The 20,612-nt window shown below is 43.4% G+C and overlaps 1 protein-coding gene across 1 annotated transcript in view; it reads right to left on the minus strand.

Annotated features, from left to right (window-relative positions):
* nyap2b (neuronal tyrosine-phosphorylated phosphoinositide-3-kinase adaptor 2b) overlaps positions 1-19,159 on the minus strand; it is a 19,967-nt gene extending 808 nt beyond the window's left edge. The window contains exons 1-7 of the mRNA XM_029454184.1: positions 18,193-19,159; positions 15,680-15,881; positions 10,051-10,367; positions 5,398-6,462; positions 1,415-2,812; positions 1,195-1,298; positions 1-726 (exon numbers count right to left, since the gene is read on the minus strand). The exon at positions 1-726 is cut by the window's left edge and continues 808 nt beyond it. Coding sequence (XP_029310044.1) covers positions 433-726; positions 1,195-1,298; positions 1,415-2,812; positions 5,398-6,462; positions 10,051-10,367; positions 15,680-15,858 — 3,357 coding nt within the window. The 5' untranslated portion in view covers positions 15,859-15,881; positions 18,193-19,159 and the 3' untranslated portion in view covers positions 1-432. The remainder of the gene's footprint in view (positions 727-1,194; positions 1,299-1,414; positions 2,813-5,397; positions 6,463-10,050; positions 10,368-15,679; positions 15,882-18,192) is intronic.
* Positions 19,160-20,612: the final 1,453 nt, after the last annotated feature.

The following is a 20,612-nucleotide window of genomic DNA, read 5'->3' on the forward strand; positions in this document are numbered from 1 at the left end:
TACAAGTATTGATAGATAATGCTTTCAAATGTAGAATAACCAAAACAAAAATAACATAAAAGCAAACATTAGATTGCATCTACATCTACTATACATCATTTAAGATGCGTTTTAATCCCCATCTCATTTAGAAAATATCTATTCATCAAATATCTATTCTACTAATTATATTACAAGAATCCAGTCACAGGAAATAGAAAAATATCAAATATCACCAGTGATGATAAGAAAACATGACAACCTGAACGAGCAGAAATATTGCTATGGTAACCACCATTGTCCTTTGACATCAGCGAGTATCATCCCCCTGGTGCTCTTATTGGCTGTCCTGACGCCCCTGATGTTGCAGGGAAGAATCAGCACAGCCCAGAGGAAAGAGGGAGTGGGTAATTGGGGGTTGTGTGGCAGGGAGGTTTAACTGTGTTGTTACTGTCAGATGGCCGTGTCCCAGAATACGGTTTTCTGTGTAGGGTAAGGGGGAGGACGGATCTTTTTGGCCCCGCTGCTTTTCCCCCAGCCTGGGAGGACAGATGCATTTTGTTGTTTGCACTGACTCCGCTCCTGGTGCCTGTCCTCGCTCCTGTCCGGAGGAGGAGGAGGAGGCCTCTCCAAAGATCTCTGCAGGTATGGATGTTGTTTGGAGCGGATCTCCATGCAGAGGGTGCGTTTCCTCTCGATCTGCTCTAGCATGGTGCTGTCTCCACAGATCCATGGCATCTGGGGCATCTGAATGGTAGAATCAATGCATTAAGTGAAGCGAATACAGCTTGACTTCAAAGTAAGTTGCACACTTTAAAGGCCCTAAAAATGGCTCTTCAGTGTTGAATTATTAATGACTAAACAAGCAACATTCAAAGTAAAACAATAAAGAGTAATATACTATTTATTTATTAGTAGTTTGATAAGATTTGAATGGCTTGAATGAACTTTTATTTTCTTGGGCATTTTGTCTTTATTTGAATGAGGACAGTGTAGAAATGGGGGGTGGGGGGGGCCACAAAAACCCAAGGCCGAAATCCAACCCAAGACGTTGCAATTGTATGACATCTAATGGCTAAATCCTGATTGGTGCACACAAGGACATCACATAACTTTTTTATAGAACAATTCAAACCGGTAAGAGGGACACAGAGAAATAATACAGAAATGTCTGGTTAAAGATGTAAGTAAAGAAAAACAAGCAAATCTGCATACCTGACTTTGTTGTGTCTCTGCTGCTTTCCTTTGTGGAGTTCCCATTGGGGAGGGGTTAGCGGGCATAGAAGGTGAGCGGCCATACTTAGGTGGTGCTTTTAGATCTACAAAGGGCGGCGAAAGCACAAGTTTGGTCATAGGTAATAAAAATGCTTTTTGCCATAAAAGGTTATATGATCAATTCTAGATTATTTGATGTATTTGAGGTTTTAACCCTCACCATTTCCTGTTCCCGTGGTCATTGGTGGGCTTCCAGACGATCTCCCGTGGTGAGTAGGTGTTGTTGTGGATGAATGCTGCCCTGACACTGTGCTGCCATTCCTTTCTTGTGCTTTTGATTGGTCCGTGCTGTGATTTGCTCTGATATCTCGTCTTGGCGTGCCATCTGATCTGTATCCTCGCTCTTTACTATCACACCTATACTCCATTGCAGAAGGGCTCTTGGTGCTTTTGACATCATAATGATGCTGCTCTGAGCCATTTGGACTTCTGTCTTTGCTGTCCCGTCTCATTTCGAGTCCAGTTTTGCTCAGATCTTTACTGTCCTGCCTAGGCAGAGGAGGAGGAAGGAGATCTACCCCGTTGTGGCAGCTCCTATCTCTCCCCTCATGCTTGGATTCAGAGCTGTAGCCAACCCTGTCCTTGCTATTGATGCTTCTGGATGTTTCTTGTCGGGGTAGGATCTCAGGTGGCTGGTCTATTCTACCTTCATGTCTATGTTCCACGTCATTTCTCGCTCTCTCTTTGATATCCTGTGGGGGTAACAGATCCGGACGGTGGTCTTTGCTATCATGCCTATATTCTGCTCCAGTTCTAGCTCTGTCTTTGCTCTCTTGTCGGGGGAGAAGCTCAGGTGGCCTGTCTCTGCTTTCAGGCTTTGAGTCCACACCGTTCCTGGCTCTCTCTTTGCTATCCTGTCGTGGTAAGAGCTCAGGCGGCTGATCCAGCAGTCTCTCTTTGCTTTCATGTCTAGAGTCTACACCGTTTCTTGCTCTTTCCTTGCTTTCTTGTTTTGGTAACAGCTCAGGGGGCTGATCTAACAGTCTCTCTCTGTCTTTGCTGTCTTGTCTCAACAAAGAATCCATTGCATGTCCCCCGCCCCGATCTTTGCTGTCTCTCCTTAGCATCAGGTCACCATTGCTGAGCCCTCTGTCCTTGGAGTCTCTTCTTATCAATGGAATGGGCTCCACACTGCTGCAGCCTTGGTCCCTGCTATCCCTGCGGACAGGTGGGGCATCTCCAACGCTATAAGTACGGTCTTTACTGTTGCGTCTGTGTGGAAGTGGCTCTGCATTGCTGCTTCCTCTTTCTTTATCTTTATCTTTGTCTCTTTCTTTGTCTTTGTCTTTATCTCTGTCTTTCTGTCTGTCTTTGTCTTTTTGTCTGTCTTTGTCCTTGTCTTTTTGTCTGTCTTTGTCTCTGTCTTTTTCTTTGTCTCTGTCTTTGTCTCTGTCTTTGTCTCTGTCCTTGTCTCTGTCCTTGTCTTTGTCTCTGCGGTGAGAAGACTCTTTGCTGTGGCGATCCTTGGAGTCTCGCTTGGACTCCTTGCTGTGACTGTGGCTGTGGCGCTCCTTGCCCTCACGCTTGGACTCGCTGTGTGACTTGCTTTTGGACTCAGCTGTAAAACAACAGGAAACAACAATTTTAAAAGATAAACACTTAAATGGTTATAACATCCCACCATATTCTGCTGTAGTTTAGAATGCATTGAAAATACTCAATAATGTATACATTTGAATTGTCAATTGCATATTTGATAGAAAAAATACAGAAAGAATACTCTTGTTTCAAGTTTCCGCACTACCACCATATGTCCTCTAGGTGTCACTCACTACTTACTGAAGCAGTGACAGTAGATGACTGCTTTAGATGACTGGTGTAGATGGGTCAATATGTGGGCTAACAGGCATTATAATGGTGTTCATCGTGGTATATAATAATCATTCTCATTAATTGTTTTACATTTTTTTTCAGTTCAGTCAATTCAAATCACACATTTTTAGTTAATATTGTATTTTCTTCACTGTACTTCCAGGATGTGTGCTTAAAAACTGGAATTGTATGTATGTCACTGATTCAACGCTCAATAAAGGCAAAAACAAAAATGTGTGCATGATTGATTTCCATTCAGGCTGTGCCTGTATGTGCTTTTTATATGGACTTTAACATACAGTAGCATGCAAAGAAGTCCATTATCATGTGACGATTAACCAGTTGTTAAATGGGTCAGACTAGCTGTTGCTGCCTCTATCGCCTCAGAAAGGAAGAGACACACACACACACACACACACACACACACACACACACACACACACACACACACACACACACACGCTGTCAGTCCTTTAGCCCCAAGTGGCGCTTGTACACAGGTGTTTGGATAATACAATTAATGACAAAGACCTGTCAGCACAGGTCACCTTTGATGCATAGAAAGCATATGCATACTGTTTACAAATCATATGGGGCTAAAGAACAAACTACTGTCAAAGGGCTCATTGGTAAGACATCACTGGGACTTCCTGGCACCTGAATGCACCCATTGACATTCTAACTATCACTTAATGTAAGACAGTAATTCCACAGATACAGTATATTGAGGACAGTGCAGGATTAAAAATAAATAAATAAATGTGAACCAATTGGCACATGTAGTCAAAAATAGCAAAAAAACATAAATTGTCTCAGCTTCCACTATACCCATCTGCACAGCAGCCACAGCTACCTGATTGGCTCAATCACGAGTGGAGTATGTGCTGATTGGACAGAAAAGAGAATCTGAAATCCTCTGATCAGGTGCAGATTTGAGTTCAGAGCCCTAGTTATTCCCATCAGGAGCTCATTGCTCAGTTTTACTGTAGACCGGCATGCCCTGAGCTGTGATTGGCTGCATTACCCATGGGGAGGGAATCTGCAAATAAGAAACAGGGATTTCTCCTCCTTCCACTGTTGCTATGTTGTAGTTGCTAAGAGCGTAGAGTAAGGATGGAAGTGTGGACTCTTTGTAGTTCTTTTGTGATTTATGTACAAAATACGCTTGAATACATTTCATACAGTTTTGGAGCATTTGATGAAGGGTTTTAGTTATATTTTTTAAATGATTTCACATTGTACAGCTCAGCTATAGATGTCATGTCAAACCTCCCTCTAAATGATCAGATGCTCTATATTAATTTATTAGTGACCCTTTTCAAATAATGCATGACATGCCTCTACATGAACTACACTATCCTTCATGCATTTATGAAACACCCTCTTGATTATTTAGTTTGGTTTAATGGCATCAACCTTTTATTATTTTACAATCATTTCAAAATATTCAGGTTTACCATGACTATTTTAACAAAAAAAATAAAAGGTTGCATTGTGCATGAGAAAGAGAACGTTAATTTGTAACTGACTGATACTGCTGCTGGAACAAGACTTACCTTATGAAGCCATATAATAATGTGAGCATAAGTGGTTTGATGTTTTTACATCTTTTTTGGAAACTTTAAGCAACTTGCGTATTTATATTATTATGAGCAAGTAATGGTTGAAGTCTTGCGTGCGGCATGGCTATCTGTATTTAAACATGATGTTTACATATTTAAAAGTAATGCCGCCTTATGGCCTAATGCCATCAGTAGGTTTGAGGGACCTGCTGTCCGCTTTAGACTCTAATCCCATAAAATTAAATCATACGATCTGTATCAGACTTGGCTCGCTGGCCAGGCCTAGATTAAACAAATAGAGAGCGCCACAAACATCATGCATGGTACAGTAAAAGTGGTGCATTCTCTGCACAGCCTCCTAATTTAGCAGGGTTACACGTGTGAATCCAAAACAGGGATAAATTACACTGATTAGGGAACTCAAGACTACTTATTTTTTGCTACAGAGTTTACTGCAGACAAAGCATTTAGACACTGACACGTCCATGTCGTCCATAAACACTCTGAGACGTTACTCCTGCTCTCCCGTTTGTTATTGTGAGACTTTGCATCTTCTCTCTAGTGGTGGTAGGGTTGCTTTCTCATTAACTCTCTTAACTAAGCCAGTCTCTCTTACGAAATGAGGATACTTTCATGCAGGGTAAGCTTTATGAAAGGAGATGCAGTTGTCTATACTCTTCAAGAATGAAAGAGAAATACATAAATATGAGCTTGTGTTTGTGCTCTTTTCAGTTCCAAAATAAGGACACAAATGTGTGAAATGACTCACTCTCTCCAGGCTCTTTAGACTTCCTGCCACTGGCATTTTTCTTCAGCATGTTCCTGCCAGTTGTGAACAGGTTGGTTAGTTCGTCCAGTGGGCTGGTGGGAGTCCGTGAACGCCCTGTTGACACATTCTGCATAGAGCCATGGAGTCGGCCCACACCGTCTTGAGGTGGCGAGCCTTTGCCGTGAGGGGTGGCAGAGGCGCTCCGTGGCAGACCCCCGGGGAATGGCATTGGAGTGTCAAAGGGAGGTGTACGCATGAGGCTGAGAGGGGTGAGACAGCGGCCCATGCTGACCGGCGATGGGCAAGCAGAGTGGCTGCGCTGATAGGAGGAAGAGGAGGAGGATTTGTAGAGGGTACAGGGTAGTGGAGGTGCAGAGGAGCGGCCAGAGACGGTGAGGGTCGGGGTGGCAGTGAGCTCCCTGCGGATGTGAGCAGAGGAGGGTGGCTCGTTGGATGATGTTGGAGATTTACTGTAGGATTGGTTCTCCAGCATGGGCAATTTGGCTACATCTAGAGGGGTGAGGGGAGACTCGTCTGAGTTGGGCGAGCACTGGGCCGGCGCCGGTGGGAACACCAGCAGCGGAGGCCGATGGGTGAGTAAATTGGGGAAGGGTGCAGGAATGTCACAGAGTGGAATGTTTCGAGGTGTCGAGCAGCGACTGAGAGGTTCGGGGTCATAGGGTGCCGGGGTGGGGCACGCGGAGCGGCATCCCACGGGGTCCGTGCGGTACTCCATGTCATCCAGAGCTGGGTACTTCATCTCCTCGTACACAGACTCTCCCGGCTCCTCATCCTCACTCTTCACGGGTTCTCGTGCTCCGACATCAATCCCGCCCATCTCTATGTAGACAGGTTCATCTTCACAGTCGTCTGTAGGGCTCTCATCACTCTGTGGAGGCGAGTGGTCGCGTTCGCAGGGGGAGGTGACGTGGTGGAGGGGTCTGCAAGCCCCGCCGTGGCTCTTGATGAAGGACTCATCAAAGGAAACACTCAGTTGTGTGTTGGGGTTCCTCTTAGGTTTGGGTGGCGGCACCCTCCTGCAGTCCTCACTGCATCCGTGAGCTTCTAAAGAATAGAGAGGAAGAAAGTTAAAGCACAAATCCACTGGAAAGAATCACATTGACAAGCATTACCTGACAACAGAGAGTATATTGTATATTATTTGTTTTTGTCATTCTGACCCATGTTGCCCAATTACTCTTCTGTTGCAGCGTTCTGCACAGCTGTCATACGCAACGCAGTACTGAATTTGTCGAATATCTATTTTTGCGAGAATCCTTTATCATCAAGTGAATCATTATCATTAATATATAGCCTACTGCAGTTTTGCGGTAGGCTGAGAGCAAAATCTTGAAAATTTGTGGGAATAGTTGAGGCATATGCATATTTATAGGTCACATATACGGCAGTGGAGCAGTATGTGAGTATAGTATCTGGGTCACACACACTGTGAAACTTCTTTCTGATAGTGGTGACGTAGCATTGCAGTGTAAATGTCTTTAGATGTGGTGCAGTGAGGCTATGGTACAGTGTTCACGTCAACTAGATACTACTGTACAATGCGGTCCTAATGCTAGTTTAGCCACAGTACCCAGCACTCTTTACTACTGAGATGTTCGCGCAGTATTTCTAGGTCAGATACTGGGATGTTTGGTTAAGAGTGTCCCTTTCTCTGATAGGCAGGGGGATATAAGTGTAGTTAAGAGCCGGACCATGTCTGAAATCCTAAAACTGCAGATTTTACACCTTTAATAATTCAGATGCCAGATGGCCCAGACACACGCATACTTCCCGTAATTGTATGACTCACCACCATCTTTATGTGCACACAAGCACGCACACAATGCACATGCCTACACATTCAGAGAAGGAAATTAGGGCATGCATGTACACATTTTATACGTATGTAAGTCAATCTTTCGTCTAACTGTGTAGGTGTCTGGATGTATAGTTTTGCAGAATATGTTGCAGGAAATTACGGTCACGGATATAGATAGATAGCTAGGCAGATAGATGGATAGATTAGAGTCCTTTATTTAAATTGAGAACATAACTAGAGCGAGTGCAATGAATGAAGTCAAGAAAATCCAGTAGGTGAAACAAAACTTTGAAAAGAAATATCCAAGTTGACGTTGATGATGCTGAGGAAACAGGTCTTTTGTTTCCATTGTCGCGTCATCACTGCCATTGCCATTACTAAGGTGTTTATAGAAGATAACAAAAATAAGATTTGGTTCAATCCAGATGTGTTCCCGGTATGTGTTGACCCGTCATGAGACTTCTGTACTCTCTCTCTCCCTTTCTTTGTGGGATTGTGTGCATATAGTAATAAGTAACTATGCCTCTTTTGATATACCAAATGCATTATTACAATAACAGGTTTGCACGGTGGATCTCGAGTTCTGCTTCAGCACTGATGATGAATCCGTCCCTCCAAACATCTCTTACTCCATGTCCCTTCTCTTCTCTCTGTTGCTCCCTCTTCTCCCCCTCCCCCTGCAGCGAATGTGTTTACCCGCAAACCCCCTCCCCCTCCCTCTCCTCCTGGGGAAAACGAATCTAGGTCAATCGCTCCTCCTGAATGAATTCTACTCGGACAAGCTCCTCCCCTTCCCGCTACAGCGCCAGCTACAGAGCACGCAACCCCCCCCCCCTCAGCCAGGGACACCCCCACACTCTCACTCTGATTGGCTCCGAAGCCTCAGACTTCAGCATCTCTCGAGCCCCATTGGCTGGAGCTGCTTAGTGATTCTGTGATTGGCTGGGCTGCAGGGGGTCTTGTTTCTGTGGGATGGTTGCCGTGGTGCCCAGGAAGATCTGTGTGCACATAGAGAGATCCCCACCAATCTGAGCCCGGCTGGGCGACTCCCTAAACATCATGTTGGCAACAAAGCATCCAAAGTGAAATGGAGTCAAAGCTTCCTGAAACCTCTAAATCTTTTTGCTCAGCACCTGACTCAAATACTAGTATTATAGCTTAAATATCAGTTTCATTTTGCAATGCTTGTTATTTTGTGTTTGTGCTCAGCACATGTACAGTTAGTAATACAACTGTTTAGCTGTGTGCATTTGCTCAGGCAGTGATTGTATCTGTGGCTCTAGGGAAACATTACTTTTGCTCAATTAATTCAGGTCCTATTCATTAAAGCTTTTCTTACACGGAGCTGATGTACTATAATCATGCCCTCTTTTTCATCCATGGCCAAACAGGCATATTGTGTTTGTTTATTTTGTTTCAGAAAATTGATTGAAATTTATTCAGCGTGCTCCCACTCAATCTTAATCAAGGCATCTCTACATTTTGGCATTGCCAGTTTTATCTGGAAGGAAAATTGTTTGGTCTTCATTGGTAATTTGCCTTGTACAAATATACAAGTAAGTCTTAAATGACAAGTCAAGACACTTCTTATGTGCACTGAAAACAGCTTTGACAGCTGACTGTGTGGCCAATAACTTCCTATAGCCAGCACCATTTTCTAGGATGAAGTTACCGGAGCTTCAACTTACTACACAGAGCGTGTTACTGTATTGATGATATCAGGACATTACTCTCAGCAATAGAAACTTGGACAGCATTCAAAGCCTGGGAAAGCTAATGAGTGAAGACATAGTGGATATATAACAACTGAAAACCAAAGATAAGCTAAAATGATTACATTTATAAATGTTAATATGTTTAAAATGTTAGACTGAAGACTTGTTATGTCAAAACGCGTTACTTACTATCAGACTGCCAAACAATACCATGGACGTAAAAGTAAGCTGAACAATCATCATTTATTTTGCCTTGCTCGACTACTTGCCATATCCTTGAAAAGCACCTGTCTTTTTACGTCAACATCACTAACACCTAGTTTCTTGACCCAGTGCAGCACTCCCTTTTATTTCTTCCTTCTTTTGTTTTTTTTCTTCATTATAAATATTTTTCGCTGCTATGAACAATGAACATTTGCCATCTTCCTTTACTTCTCCAGAGTCTCTAAATAGCATGACCATTAAATTCCCGAATAAGCACAATCTGCCATGGCCTTAAAGTGCAGCTAACACAAAACACACAATGATGTAGGAGTCTATATTTTCCAAAGCCCAGAGGTTGGTAACAGCACAAAAAGTAATTAATATGCATCACATTATGATGATTTCACTCATGGCTCAACATGTTATTATACAATTCTGAGTCAGTATACGATCTAATTTATCTGTGGGTCAAGAGAAAATATGTGAACAACCTGCATATTTGTGTATCTGACAGTAACAGAAAGTGTACTTCATTAATCTGGAATATGTGTACATTGGTCCACAGTCATTCACACATACTATGGAAAGGTTTTATCTCACACAATAGGCAAACTGTGACGAGACTAGTCAGTGTAGAGCAGCACAAATCTTGTCAGACTCTTTTAAACATTCCTTCATATGTAGTTCATTGAACTGCAGGCTATCGCATCTTTATTACTATGTAGTGCACCCCAAATGTGTTAAGTATGGTTTAACTCTTTTTACATCAATTTGCCACAATGGTACTTCAAGTGAAGTGTGCAATGAATAGCTAGATGTCATGTCATTGTAGGAGAAACAATGTTGAGGAGGGCACTGCAGAGAACAGCTATATATAGTGCAGCAGTTTTGGTGTGAAGTGCCACCACCACTCACCGTCACATCTCTCCCCGTGGCAGGTGGACGTGGGACTGTGGTCCACAGCCTCAGACGACATGCTCAGCTTGGTGGCTGGATCCCTCCTGGGCTTAGGTGGGGGCTGTTTCCTAGAGGTCGGGCTTCCTACCTCCTCTTCTCCCCCGCCCCCACTATTCCCACCGCCGACAGAGTGGAGGGACTGGGATCGAACGGAGAAGCCCTGCCCACAGGCGAGGGCATGCGGGTGGGGCATAGGCATGCGTTCCTGGGGGTCCGGCATGGTAATGGAGCCCATGCGTAAGTGCTTGCCTTCAGTGGCAATGTCCTCACCTGTCCTAAAACAGAAAGAAAGGAAGCAAGAGAGAGAGAGAGAGAGAGAGAGAGAGAGAGAGAGAGAGAGAGAGAGAGAGAGAGAGAGAGAGAGCGAGAGAGAGATTTAAATATGAATAATAAGAACATGACATCTGATGCAAAATAATTAAACAATATCAAATGTACTAAATATAACATTAGTTTTCATTATTGGTGCTGAAAAAGAGGCATAACTCTTGACACTTCATCCCCTGCAAACTGTTCTTGTCAGGAGACAGTAAAAGCAACACACCCTGACATACAGAGTCATCATGGCATGTGCATGTGTATTTGCATTTCATGTAAGTGGCTCAAATGATGAGAGCACTAAGTTAACAAAAACAGGAATGTTAGTGCCACAGAAAACAGGGTATCTTTTTATAGGGCAAAGCATTGATTTCAGTTTAACCCTGAATATGACTGATGCCGCTCACACAAACACACACATATTGACACCATGGAAGTCCCTCCGCCTGTACACAATCAATCTCTATAAATGAATGATTGGCCTGAATGGATTTTTAATGATGTCTGAGTTGTGTGTGGTAATAGGGGAAACAAAGGATGTGTGTACGTGTGTTTGTGTGTTTGTGTGTGTGTGTGTGTGTGTGTGTGAGTGTGTGAGTGTGTGTGTGTGTTTGTGTGTGTGTGTGTGTGTGTGTGTGTGAGAGAGTGTGTGTGTATGTGTGTATTGCAGAATAAACAAGCTCAAGATTCGTCTTTTTTCAGGGAAAATGTTTTGTACATGATAAGCATGCAATCGAAACACACTTGATCTCTGCAGTTGATGTATTTCTTTATTCTCATATCAGAGCCACAATTAAGCTTATTGTCAGAGATTTAAATGGTGGCATGAAACAAGATGAATTTGCATGTGTGGCTTCACAAATATCTATCTTGTGTGAGTGTGTGCACCCATGTGGGAGTGTATGTATGGGATTGTTTGTAACCCCTCAGTGTGTGACTTTGCTGACTCTGACTCCCTCCCGGCCAGCTGCTAAACAGAAGGTGCTTGGTGGGGTGGGCTCATTGGTCAGGGGCTTAACTTTGCCTAGCAACAGGGCACCCATAGAAACCACAAAACCAGCTACCACCGCACATTATTAATAAAGCTCATGTGCACATCATGTGCACATTATAACCGCATCAGATTTTGTTTAAAGATGACAGTGGGGATACAAGAGAAGAGAGGTGACTGATGCAAACCTGTCGAGCCACATTGCCAGTGTTATTTGAAATAAATAAAATGCGGAAAAAGACCAAATCACATGATGAGTGATTATTAATGCATTTTGTGTATACAATGTTTTGGCTAAATTGTCCCTGAAAATATTTGTCTGGGAGGACAAAAGAGTACTTTTGTGCTGCTCAGCTGATACCTGTTTATTGATCATTCAAAATGATTGGAGATAAACAATTATAAAAGAATAATATATATTCATAATAATTTGGAATTAATAACAGAACACGTGTTAGATTTGTTGTTTTAAAAGTTCCAAAATGTATAAGATTCAGAAAGATATAAATATATTACAATGGGTAGCTTAGGATAGTCATTTTAAAACCAGTTCAATATGACCAGGGATGTAAGCAATGGGCAGCAAAGGAAATAACAGCTTGGTCTATTTTGGAAAAAGGAGAATTTGAGAGATTTTTATAAATCTGAGAGAGAAATCTGATTTTGGGACACATGTATTCTACAGATACCTTCAACCGAGGGATTACTACAAGAAAAGAAATCAAAGCAGATCCCTTCAGGGAAGTGAATGGTGTCATCTATAATCAAAGCATGTAAAAAAAGTAATATAAGAATCATTTTGGCATTATATCAGAGATTTTACTAATGATGAGCACTCAACTAAATATATAAGGAGACATGATGAAAAACAGCTTAATGCTGAAATTTCCGATGATGATTGACAAACCAAGACACACCATAAATCCACCAATTCACAGACATTGAGGGAATATTCCTGTAAATCTTTTTATCCGTTTCTTTATTACACTGAAAGTGAAAAGTAAGCAGATGCACAGATATCATAAATGGTGGAGAGAGTGGGGATTATATGATGTTGATCACTCACATGCTTTTTGGAAATGTCAGAAAATAATTGTGTTTTGGGAAATGGTATGTGTAAAATGCTTCAACAAATACTGGGACATAAGATCCCTATGAGTTGATAAGTACTTTATCTGTCATTTCTCTGAAGAAAGGGTTCTGGTGAGTGATAGATATTTGGTTAAGATATTGCTAGTAGCAAGCAAAAAAACTATTACTAGGAATTAGGGAAATTTAGCATCGACGACAAAGGACCAATGGCTAATGGTTAAAGAAGGAAAAGCACAACTGGGAGAAAAATTGAGAAGATGTACTGCTCTGCATGCGACGCCATTAGAATGGAGCTGTGAATAAATGTATATATACAACACTTTATTAATGTGAACATACTTCCCATACTGTTTTTCGTTTGTAATTGTTAGTGCTTAGTGTATTTATTAAATGTTGAAAACGTTTTAGCCAATCAGGATCTTCCACGGCATTCTGCTACAGGTGTCAACCCTCTCATATGTTTTGGGTGTGAATCTGCTGTGACTGTGTGCATGCACAATCATATACATGGATTGTGTGTGTTGGTGGGTGGGTGTGACTGGAGTAGTGGTGACTGGATTATTTATAGGATATTTGCCCAGTGATTGGCTAGAGGACAGACCACAGGTGCACTTGGACCAGTTGGAGTTGACTTGTCGTCGGGCAGCTCTGGCTCTCTCCCTGTGACACCATGCGACAGGAAAAACAACATCACAGGAAAAAAAAAAAGGAGATCTTGAGGGGAAAAAAAGATTGAAATGCGAATGCGTGCACAAAGGGTAAAGAAACGAAAGCAGTCGTTTGAAATTTGCAAGCATATGTAAATATAAGTAAATGTAAGTGTGTGGTTTGTGTGCGTGTGTGTGTGATTATGAATACACTTGCGCGTTTAAGTAAATTTGTGGGCATCTATATGTGTGTGTGTGTGTGTGTGTGTGTGTGTGTGTGTGTGTGTGCGTGTGAGTGTGCGTGTGCGTGCGTGTGTGTGTGTATGTATGTGAATAACTTCTGATGAAATACAATAAAAGAAACCCAGAGTGAGACAGCAGCAGGCAGGAAGGCCCGCCTCACTCAAACCTAACGTGCTGATCTGATTGGCCTATGGCTGTTCCAGCTGTCACCAGGCAGAACACATCTCCTACAACTGAGCTCACACTTAATCTCTCTCTCTAACAGGTTTTTTTTCTCCCCCCCCCCACTCTTAAATGCATTTGCTCTAACAAGCTCTTTCGCCCTCACACAATCACAGAGGCCATTTGTTTTTTTTTCCTACCTTTGACACAAACACATTTTTCTATTGCTCATGTCCATGCATGCACATGTACATAAGCACGTGCTTGCACACGCATGCACACATGAATCCTCACACTCTGTCTCGCTCTCAGTCAGTTACTGTAAAAATGGGTCGTCTCATTGACCTACTTATAGGCCTCATGAAAAATCCAGTTATTTTTTAGACTCTTCCTCCAGTGACTGTGTATTAATATTTTAGCTTTGGCAACAGCTGAGAGACAGTGGAAGGATAGCAGGACAGTAGAAGCCACTTTCCTCAGGCATAGCCCAGTCTGTCCCATTCAGCAAATTACTTTACAGGCCTGCATCAGACTGCTATTAACAATGGAAGCAGGGACATTTGCAGCCAAGTGATAAAGGAAAGTCCAGGATGGACTGTGGAGTGTAATTTAGAACTTCTGATGGTATACAGTTGAATTCTAAGTCAGCTTTGATCATGCAAGTGATATACACTACGCATACTGTACAATGCAAGAAGTGGCAGTGGAGAAACAGCTCTTTTTTAAATCGCAGGACAAAGAATCACATCTGGTCATATCAATGTAATCATCTGATGCACAGCTAAAACTCCCAACAGCTGCTAAAATACTTTTTACCGTGTCTGACCAGACATAGATTTCATCCCACTGCAAACTGATCATCATTAGATTAATTGTTTGATCACAAAGTGGAAAACATGTGAAAACACTACTTTCTAGGTGGTATATGTATTCCATTGGATAATGCTACTTATGGGTAATGTATACTTTACAACAAAAAAAGACAGAAAAATTGTAATTTTAATTTAATGCTCTTTGTTTCTTGACTTGTTAAAATGATACTTTTCAGATGAGTTATCAGTCCAAAAAAATGTAATGAAAAATTATATTATTCCATGTTAGAGCCAAAGAAAACAATCAAAGCAGATGTAGCAAAGCTACTGTCTTGAAGCAAAGCTCAAATAATCGTTAACCAATAAAAAATTGAAAAAAACAAAAACAAAATCCTAAATTAAGTCAACAGTGATTCTTGGTGTAATTTCAGACTTCCCTTAGTTTTTTGGGGGAGGAACAAAGCAACACAGATGTCCAAGTCTTCGCACAAACACATTCCAAACCCCTCTGCAATGTCCTGTTATCAACACAACGACTCTGGAGACTCAGTGCTCCCTATTCTACCCCACAACACAACCACGACGCATCCACATGCTGGTCACGTTGTAAGTGCGTGCCGCTTATTCGCTCATGTTTCAGGATGCCCCACAGTGGTGGTGCTGCGCGCTGTGGCACAGCTGGAACTGCTTGCTCATCACAACATGTGAAACAGGGAGCAGCAGCACATGTGACTCATTTTCACTAGGTTGTAAGGGGTGTTACAACAGCTTATTGACAATGATACAACTTTCTAAACAGTTGGAAAATGTTCTTACAACAAACAGGATAGTTTGGTATACTTAAGTTAAATCGCGAACAGCATAAGCGGAAGTCTCTTAACGTGTTGCATTCTCATCCTCAAATCCTAACACACTGTCTGTCACAGCCCGCCCCAGTCCTTCTTAATTGTAAACGCTCTTCATCTCAAAAATGGAGCAGCGACGACCTCCATCCAAGGACAAGTCCTAAATAAGTCTAAAAGTGAAAAATTAATTATCCTCTGCAGATCATGGGGTGCACCAGTCCACACTGGCAACCCCTAAAATACAGCAACCTGCCATTGCCAAAGGGACCCTCTGGCCACTTGTCCCAATTCCTTACAAACTCTTCCTGAAGTGAACCCAGTGACATGATTGCATTTAGAGAGCAGCATCCAACTGGTGAGCTGTAGCAAGACTGTATGAAAAGTATGTATTTTATAGGATGTCTCTGTGCAAAACCTTTGTCAATGAGTCTGTTTTTTCGTTTGTGAAGCCTTTTATTTGTTTTTGTTTCTTCTTACCTCCTTATGGCTTCCTCCTGTTTTCTCTTCTTGTCGTTTTTCTCCTGCAGGAATGTCCTATTTTTCTCATTCCTGGCGTGGTCCAAGTTCTGAGCTACCAGGCCGTTGTAGGCTCTCAGCCCATTCTCCTCAACATACTGGAAAAAACGGAGAGTTTCCTCCTCTTTGGCGCTCATCATTCTTCAAGTGTTTCCACAGCATTCTGATGAAGACATAAGGAAAAGTGTTAGTGATAATTGTTTGCCTTGAAGAGATAAATACACAACATACTACTAGTATTATGGACTATTAGGTCATCATATAAGAGTATGGTCACAAAACAAACATGCTGTTATGCCATTTTTCAAGGTCAGCCTTGGTGCGAGGAAAACCGATGGAGGAAGATTGCATCAGCACCATAATAATGTCACACAGAGTTTGTGTGATGCTGCTATTGTTTTTTTTATGTTTCAGACACACACACACACACACACACACACACACACACACACACACTCACACACACACACACACACACACACACACACACACACACACACACACACACACACAAGCTCGCAAATAAAGCTCACGCTAAATAGTAAACAGTAAAGAAACTCACTATCTAGCTACAGTTACTCATAACCTTCAGTTTCAGTTTTCTTATTGGCAGTGGATCCATAGCGGCTGTTCATTTTCTCAGTTGGGTTTGCACATTTTCTGGCTAAAATTATTGGCTGTCTGAATGAACTGAAAAAGGGCTTTCATCTTCTGCAGTTGCAATATGTGCTGGGCTCAGATGTGAAAATATAACACTCCTGGGACCAACCACACAGATTAAATGAACCACTCTTACTAGACTGTGATACATGGTTTTGCATACACGGATATCAACATCATTCTTGTGTTTAAGATCTAAAATTAGTATCCTCTTCAGTCCTTGCTGCCTTTTGATTCCGTAAAAAGACTATTACTGACAGAATCGTTGTCATGAGAAAGACTGTGGATGTTGCTGTGAGGAAAAGCCTCTTCAATGATACATCCACATTGGTGCAATTGTACTGTGATTCACTCACAGTGTATGACGTGATTCAGTGTGCATGCATGTACATTTGCCTAATAACCTTCACAACTGCATGCAACATAGTATATGTCATGTGCAACAGTCAAATGTGAATTTGGAGAGGCCAGTGTTGGAAGGGAAGAAGACAGTGCACGCTTTTATGTAGGTCAATGTTTTCAGATCAGCCTAAGACTCATGCTTGTTTACGTGTGAGAGAAGCACTGAGTGTGAGTGCGTGTGGGGAGGGGGAGGGGGAGGGGGTTTGTGATAACTGTATGTATGTTTGTGTGTACGGAGGCAAGGGCAACAAGGGGGGGGGGGGGGGGGTCGGGGGTACTTGCCAGATGGAGATTGCAGGGCCAACTGAGAGACTGGCCATTGTCTGGCCATCCTCAGCATCCCTCTAACTTGTGTATTTCTATCAAATCCAGCATGGTGCCTAGGTCACTGGGTTTATCTTCCACTCCCTATGACACATTCTCAACACTGCTTAGCATAGCTTTATACAGGCACGAGTAGAAGGCTGACAGGAGCCAACAGAACAGATGGAATCACCATCTTGGAGCAGAGTTCAAATTAGGGCACAAGATCATGGTGTCAAGTGGCCCCCGATTATCACTGGTAGACAGGCACAGCCGGAGATCTATAGCTGTACAAAGGAAATACATCTTGGTTTCTGAAGAGAAACAAGGTGTACCAGTTAGATCTGCTAAGGGTGCAGCAATAGGAAGGCACAGTTCAAACAGTGTTTGAGCTGAATTAAGCCTGCCTGCCTAATCCCTGTAAGCCTGCAGCAGCAGTCTGCACTGGAATCAGCTTGTTTATCACACTGTTTTTACCAACCAAGCCTTTCACATTGGATTGTCCTCCCATAACTCATCGACGTAAAATGATATTCTTATTCGCTAATCTCTATAAAACCTGTCAATTGAGCAACCAATTTTTCTCAACAAAGCTTTATTTCCTCTCTATTCTAATTATTTCCCTTTCACTTTATGCGTCTTCTCTGTTTCTCTTCTCTATCTCAGCTATTCTCTCACCCTTTGCCCCAGCTGACATGAGCTGCAACAGTTGGAACACAGAGGTGCACTTTGCTTTTAAAGTAAATGAAAGTGGCACACCGTTTCTGTTTCCAGGCAACCGTGTCACAGGAGAAGGGCAGCATGGATATTCTAGAGACACAATGTCAAAAAGATTGCAAGGCCAGTAGTCTGGTGACAACGTGCGTGGGCGCTCATGCACGTAGACACACATATCAGTGCGGCACAGTGGGCCAAGTAAAGGTTTACCTGTAAACCCAGGCACAGACAGATGCGACACATTTTCTTTGCTTTTGGGATTTTTATGTGGATGAGTAGAGAAACAACCACATTTGCATGCATTATGACGTGTATAGCATGAGCATTTGCTGACATATATGTTTGTGGGTTTATGGGTCATTGTGAAAGCAAGTGTTATGATGCATACTTACAATGGGGCTCTGTCCGTGCTAGTTTGAGGACTAACTTGTCGTCTGTCTTCCCCTGATGGATCCAGTGCACACTAGTGAACTCTGACCTATGCTGGAGCACCCATGCACTATTCCACTTAAATCCACATAGACTTCCATCCATTGTATGGTCCACTGATTGACTTGCTAGAAGGAGTCCCTGTGACCCAGGATAAGGCTGGTGCTAGAGGGGAGCTGGGCCATTGGGTGACCAGTCCAATGCTCCCTCCCCTGGGCAGAAAAGGGAGTTGTGACCCCTCCAGTCCAGATGGTGCCAAACTCCAAGTCAGGTGCCAGCTTCACTGCTCCACACATCTGCACATGCTAGAGACAGAAGGAAGACGCAGCGTAGCAACAGACCGCACCCGCAACCGCAAGCATGTCACAAATACACAGTAGCACTCTCAAACACTCTGACATCAAACTCCCCTTGCCGTTGCAGACCAGGCACTCAGTCTTTCTTCTTTCCCGGAATGTCTCTCCTTCTACTTTAATATGTCCGAATGCACAAAATGTCTCAGAGTGTCGCACAGGTGAAAAGAGTCCTCATCCACAGTGCCCTGAAGGGAAAGCACAGTGGCATGTGTTTTCAGTTATGGCATTCCCTGCCGGCTCCCTCTGCCCTGCTCGTCCGCACAGGTCTGTGCAGTCGGTCTGTACAGTCGGTCTGTGCTTAAGCAGATGACACCGGGCTTCCCAACTATAGATCACAACAACAAGAACACGCCCACTGCCTACTGTAGCCACCTTCTGCTAGAGCGTCATCCTCTCTCCCTCTCTTTCCTTCCATTCCCTACACAATTTCTCTTGCTGTGCGCTTTTCAACTCATCGTCACGAGCACTCATACCCTATTCTCTTTCTCCAGTCAGTCAGTTTTGTTGTTTTTGTCTCCTGCCTTCCCTTTGCAGCTGCACTGTAACTGGAGCCTGCCGAATGTGTTTTTCTAGCTTTCAGCACCACGGAGAGCTCTCTCTCTCTCTCTCTCTGTCAGAGGGTGAAAGGGGGGGGGGGGGGGGGGGGGTTGGGGGGGTGTGTGGGTTGAGTGGGTGGGCACACTCAGACAGGGCCAAGTGGAAAGATGGGGGAGGTGGGGGGGTTGGAGGGCTGAGTGGGAGGAGTCACCGTGTTGCCAGGGTGTGACCTCATTAGACACAACCTCCTCTTCCCCCGGCAACCGCTGCGCCCCCCCCCCCCCCCCCCCCCCCCTCACCGACACCCAAATCCACCCTCCCGTCTCTCTTAGAGCTCGTAAACAAGACCACTACACAAAAACACTTGCAGTGAATACACCGTGTTGCTCTCAAGTGCATTCATTACATGTACAGTAGCCAAAACAGAGCAGAACAAAAACAAAGAGAAGCAAATGCATGAAAGCAAAATACGCAAAAAGGGAAAACAATACTTTGCAATTTCCCATACACACACATTGACATGCTGATGCAAGATTAGAATAGGTTTGCATAGACAAACAAATCAAGCAATCCAGAATAGACTTGTTCCCAGTGGCTACAAAGATGAAGAGGATGAAAGCAGGGACAGAGTTGAGGCTGAGTTGTGTGTTTGTCAGGGGGCTACTGCGGCTGTCGTGTACTTTTGCTTGACTGTCTGGGGACGAGTATTGGTTTCTACAGTGCTGTCGGTTGTTTATGTGGTGGGAGCGCCTGGTATATGATGCAGAAGCAGGGGTTGAGGGAGGGTGAGCGGTGCGAGTGGGGGGCTGGGTTTGCGCGGGTGGATTAACACCGTCGACACAAAAGGATTAGGGAGCAGAGATCTGTTGTTTTCATCAACCCTTCCCTCCATTTCTCTTAACCCCTCCCCTTCCCCCCCCTCACTTTCCCCCCTCCCTCTATCCCTGGTTCTGTTTCGCACACTATGTGTGTGTGTGTCTGTGTGTGTGTGTGTGTGTGTGTGTGTGTGTGTGTGTGTGTGTGTGTGTGTGTGTGTGGAGTAGGAGGTCGGAGGCACCAAAATGAGTTCGCAAACATTTGGTGATCAGTTTAGTGGAGAGAAGGGGATAATGGGGTTGTTGAAAAATAAAGCAAGGGGAAGGGGAGCCAAAAAGAGCAACAACACACTATTGAGTTCAGCAGGGCTAGGTGTGAACCACTGTGCTGGATTGCATATTATTATCAAAAGAGGCAGCTGTTTTGGAGTGAGGATAGGAAAGGTAAAATAGGGTGAAATTAAACAGTATTTCTCTGCATCCAGTTCAAACACTTCTCTCATAAAAGCATGCCACATGCCATAAATAGACAATTGCTATGATCTCACTGAGATAAAATGCTCTGTCAAAAAGGTAGTCACCCCCTTTTTTTGCCTATTGTGAGGGATTTGGTCGACTGGTCACGCACAAAGCAAGTCACTCCATCCAGACCAACTCAGCACACGCACCCATGCA

This window comes from Cottoperca gobio, chromosome 17 (assembly GCF_900634415.1).
Source record: "Cottoperca gobio chromosome 17, fCotGob3.1, whole genome shotgun sequence".
Taxonomy (NCBI): Eukaryota; Metazoa; Chordata; class Actinopteri; order Perciformes; family Bovichtidae; genus Cottoperca; species Cottoperca gobio.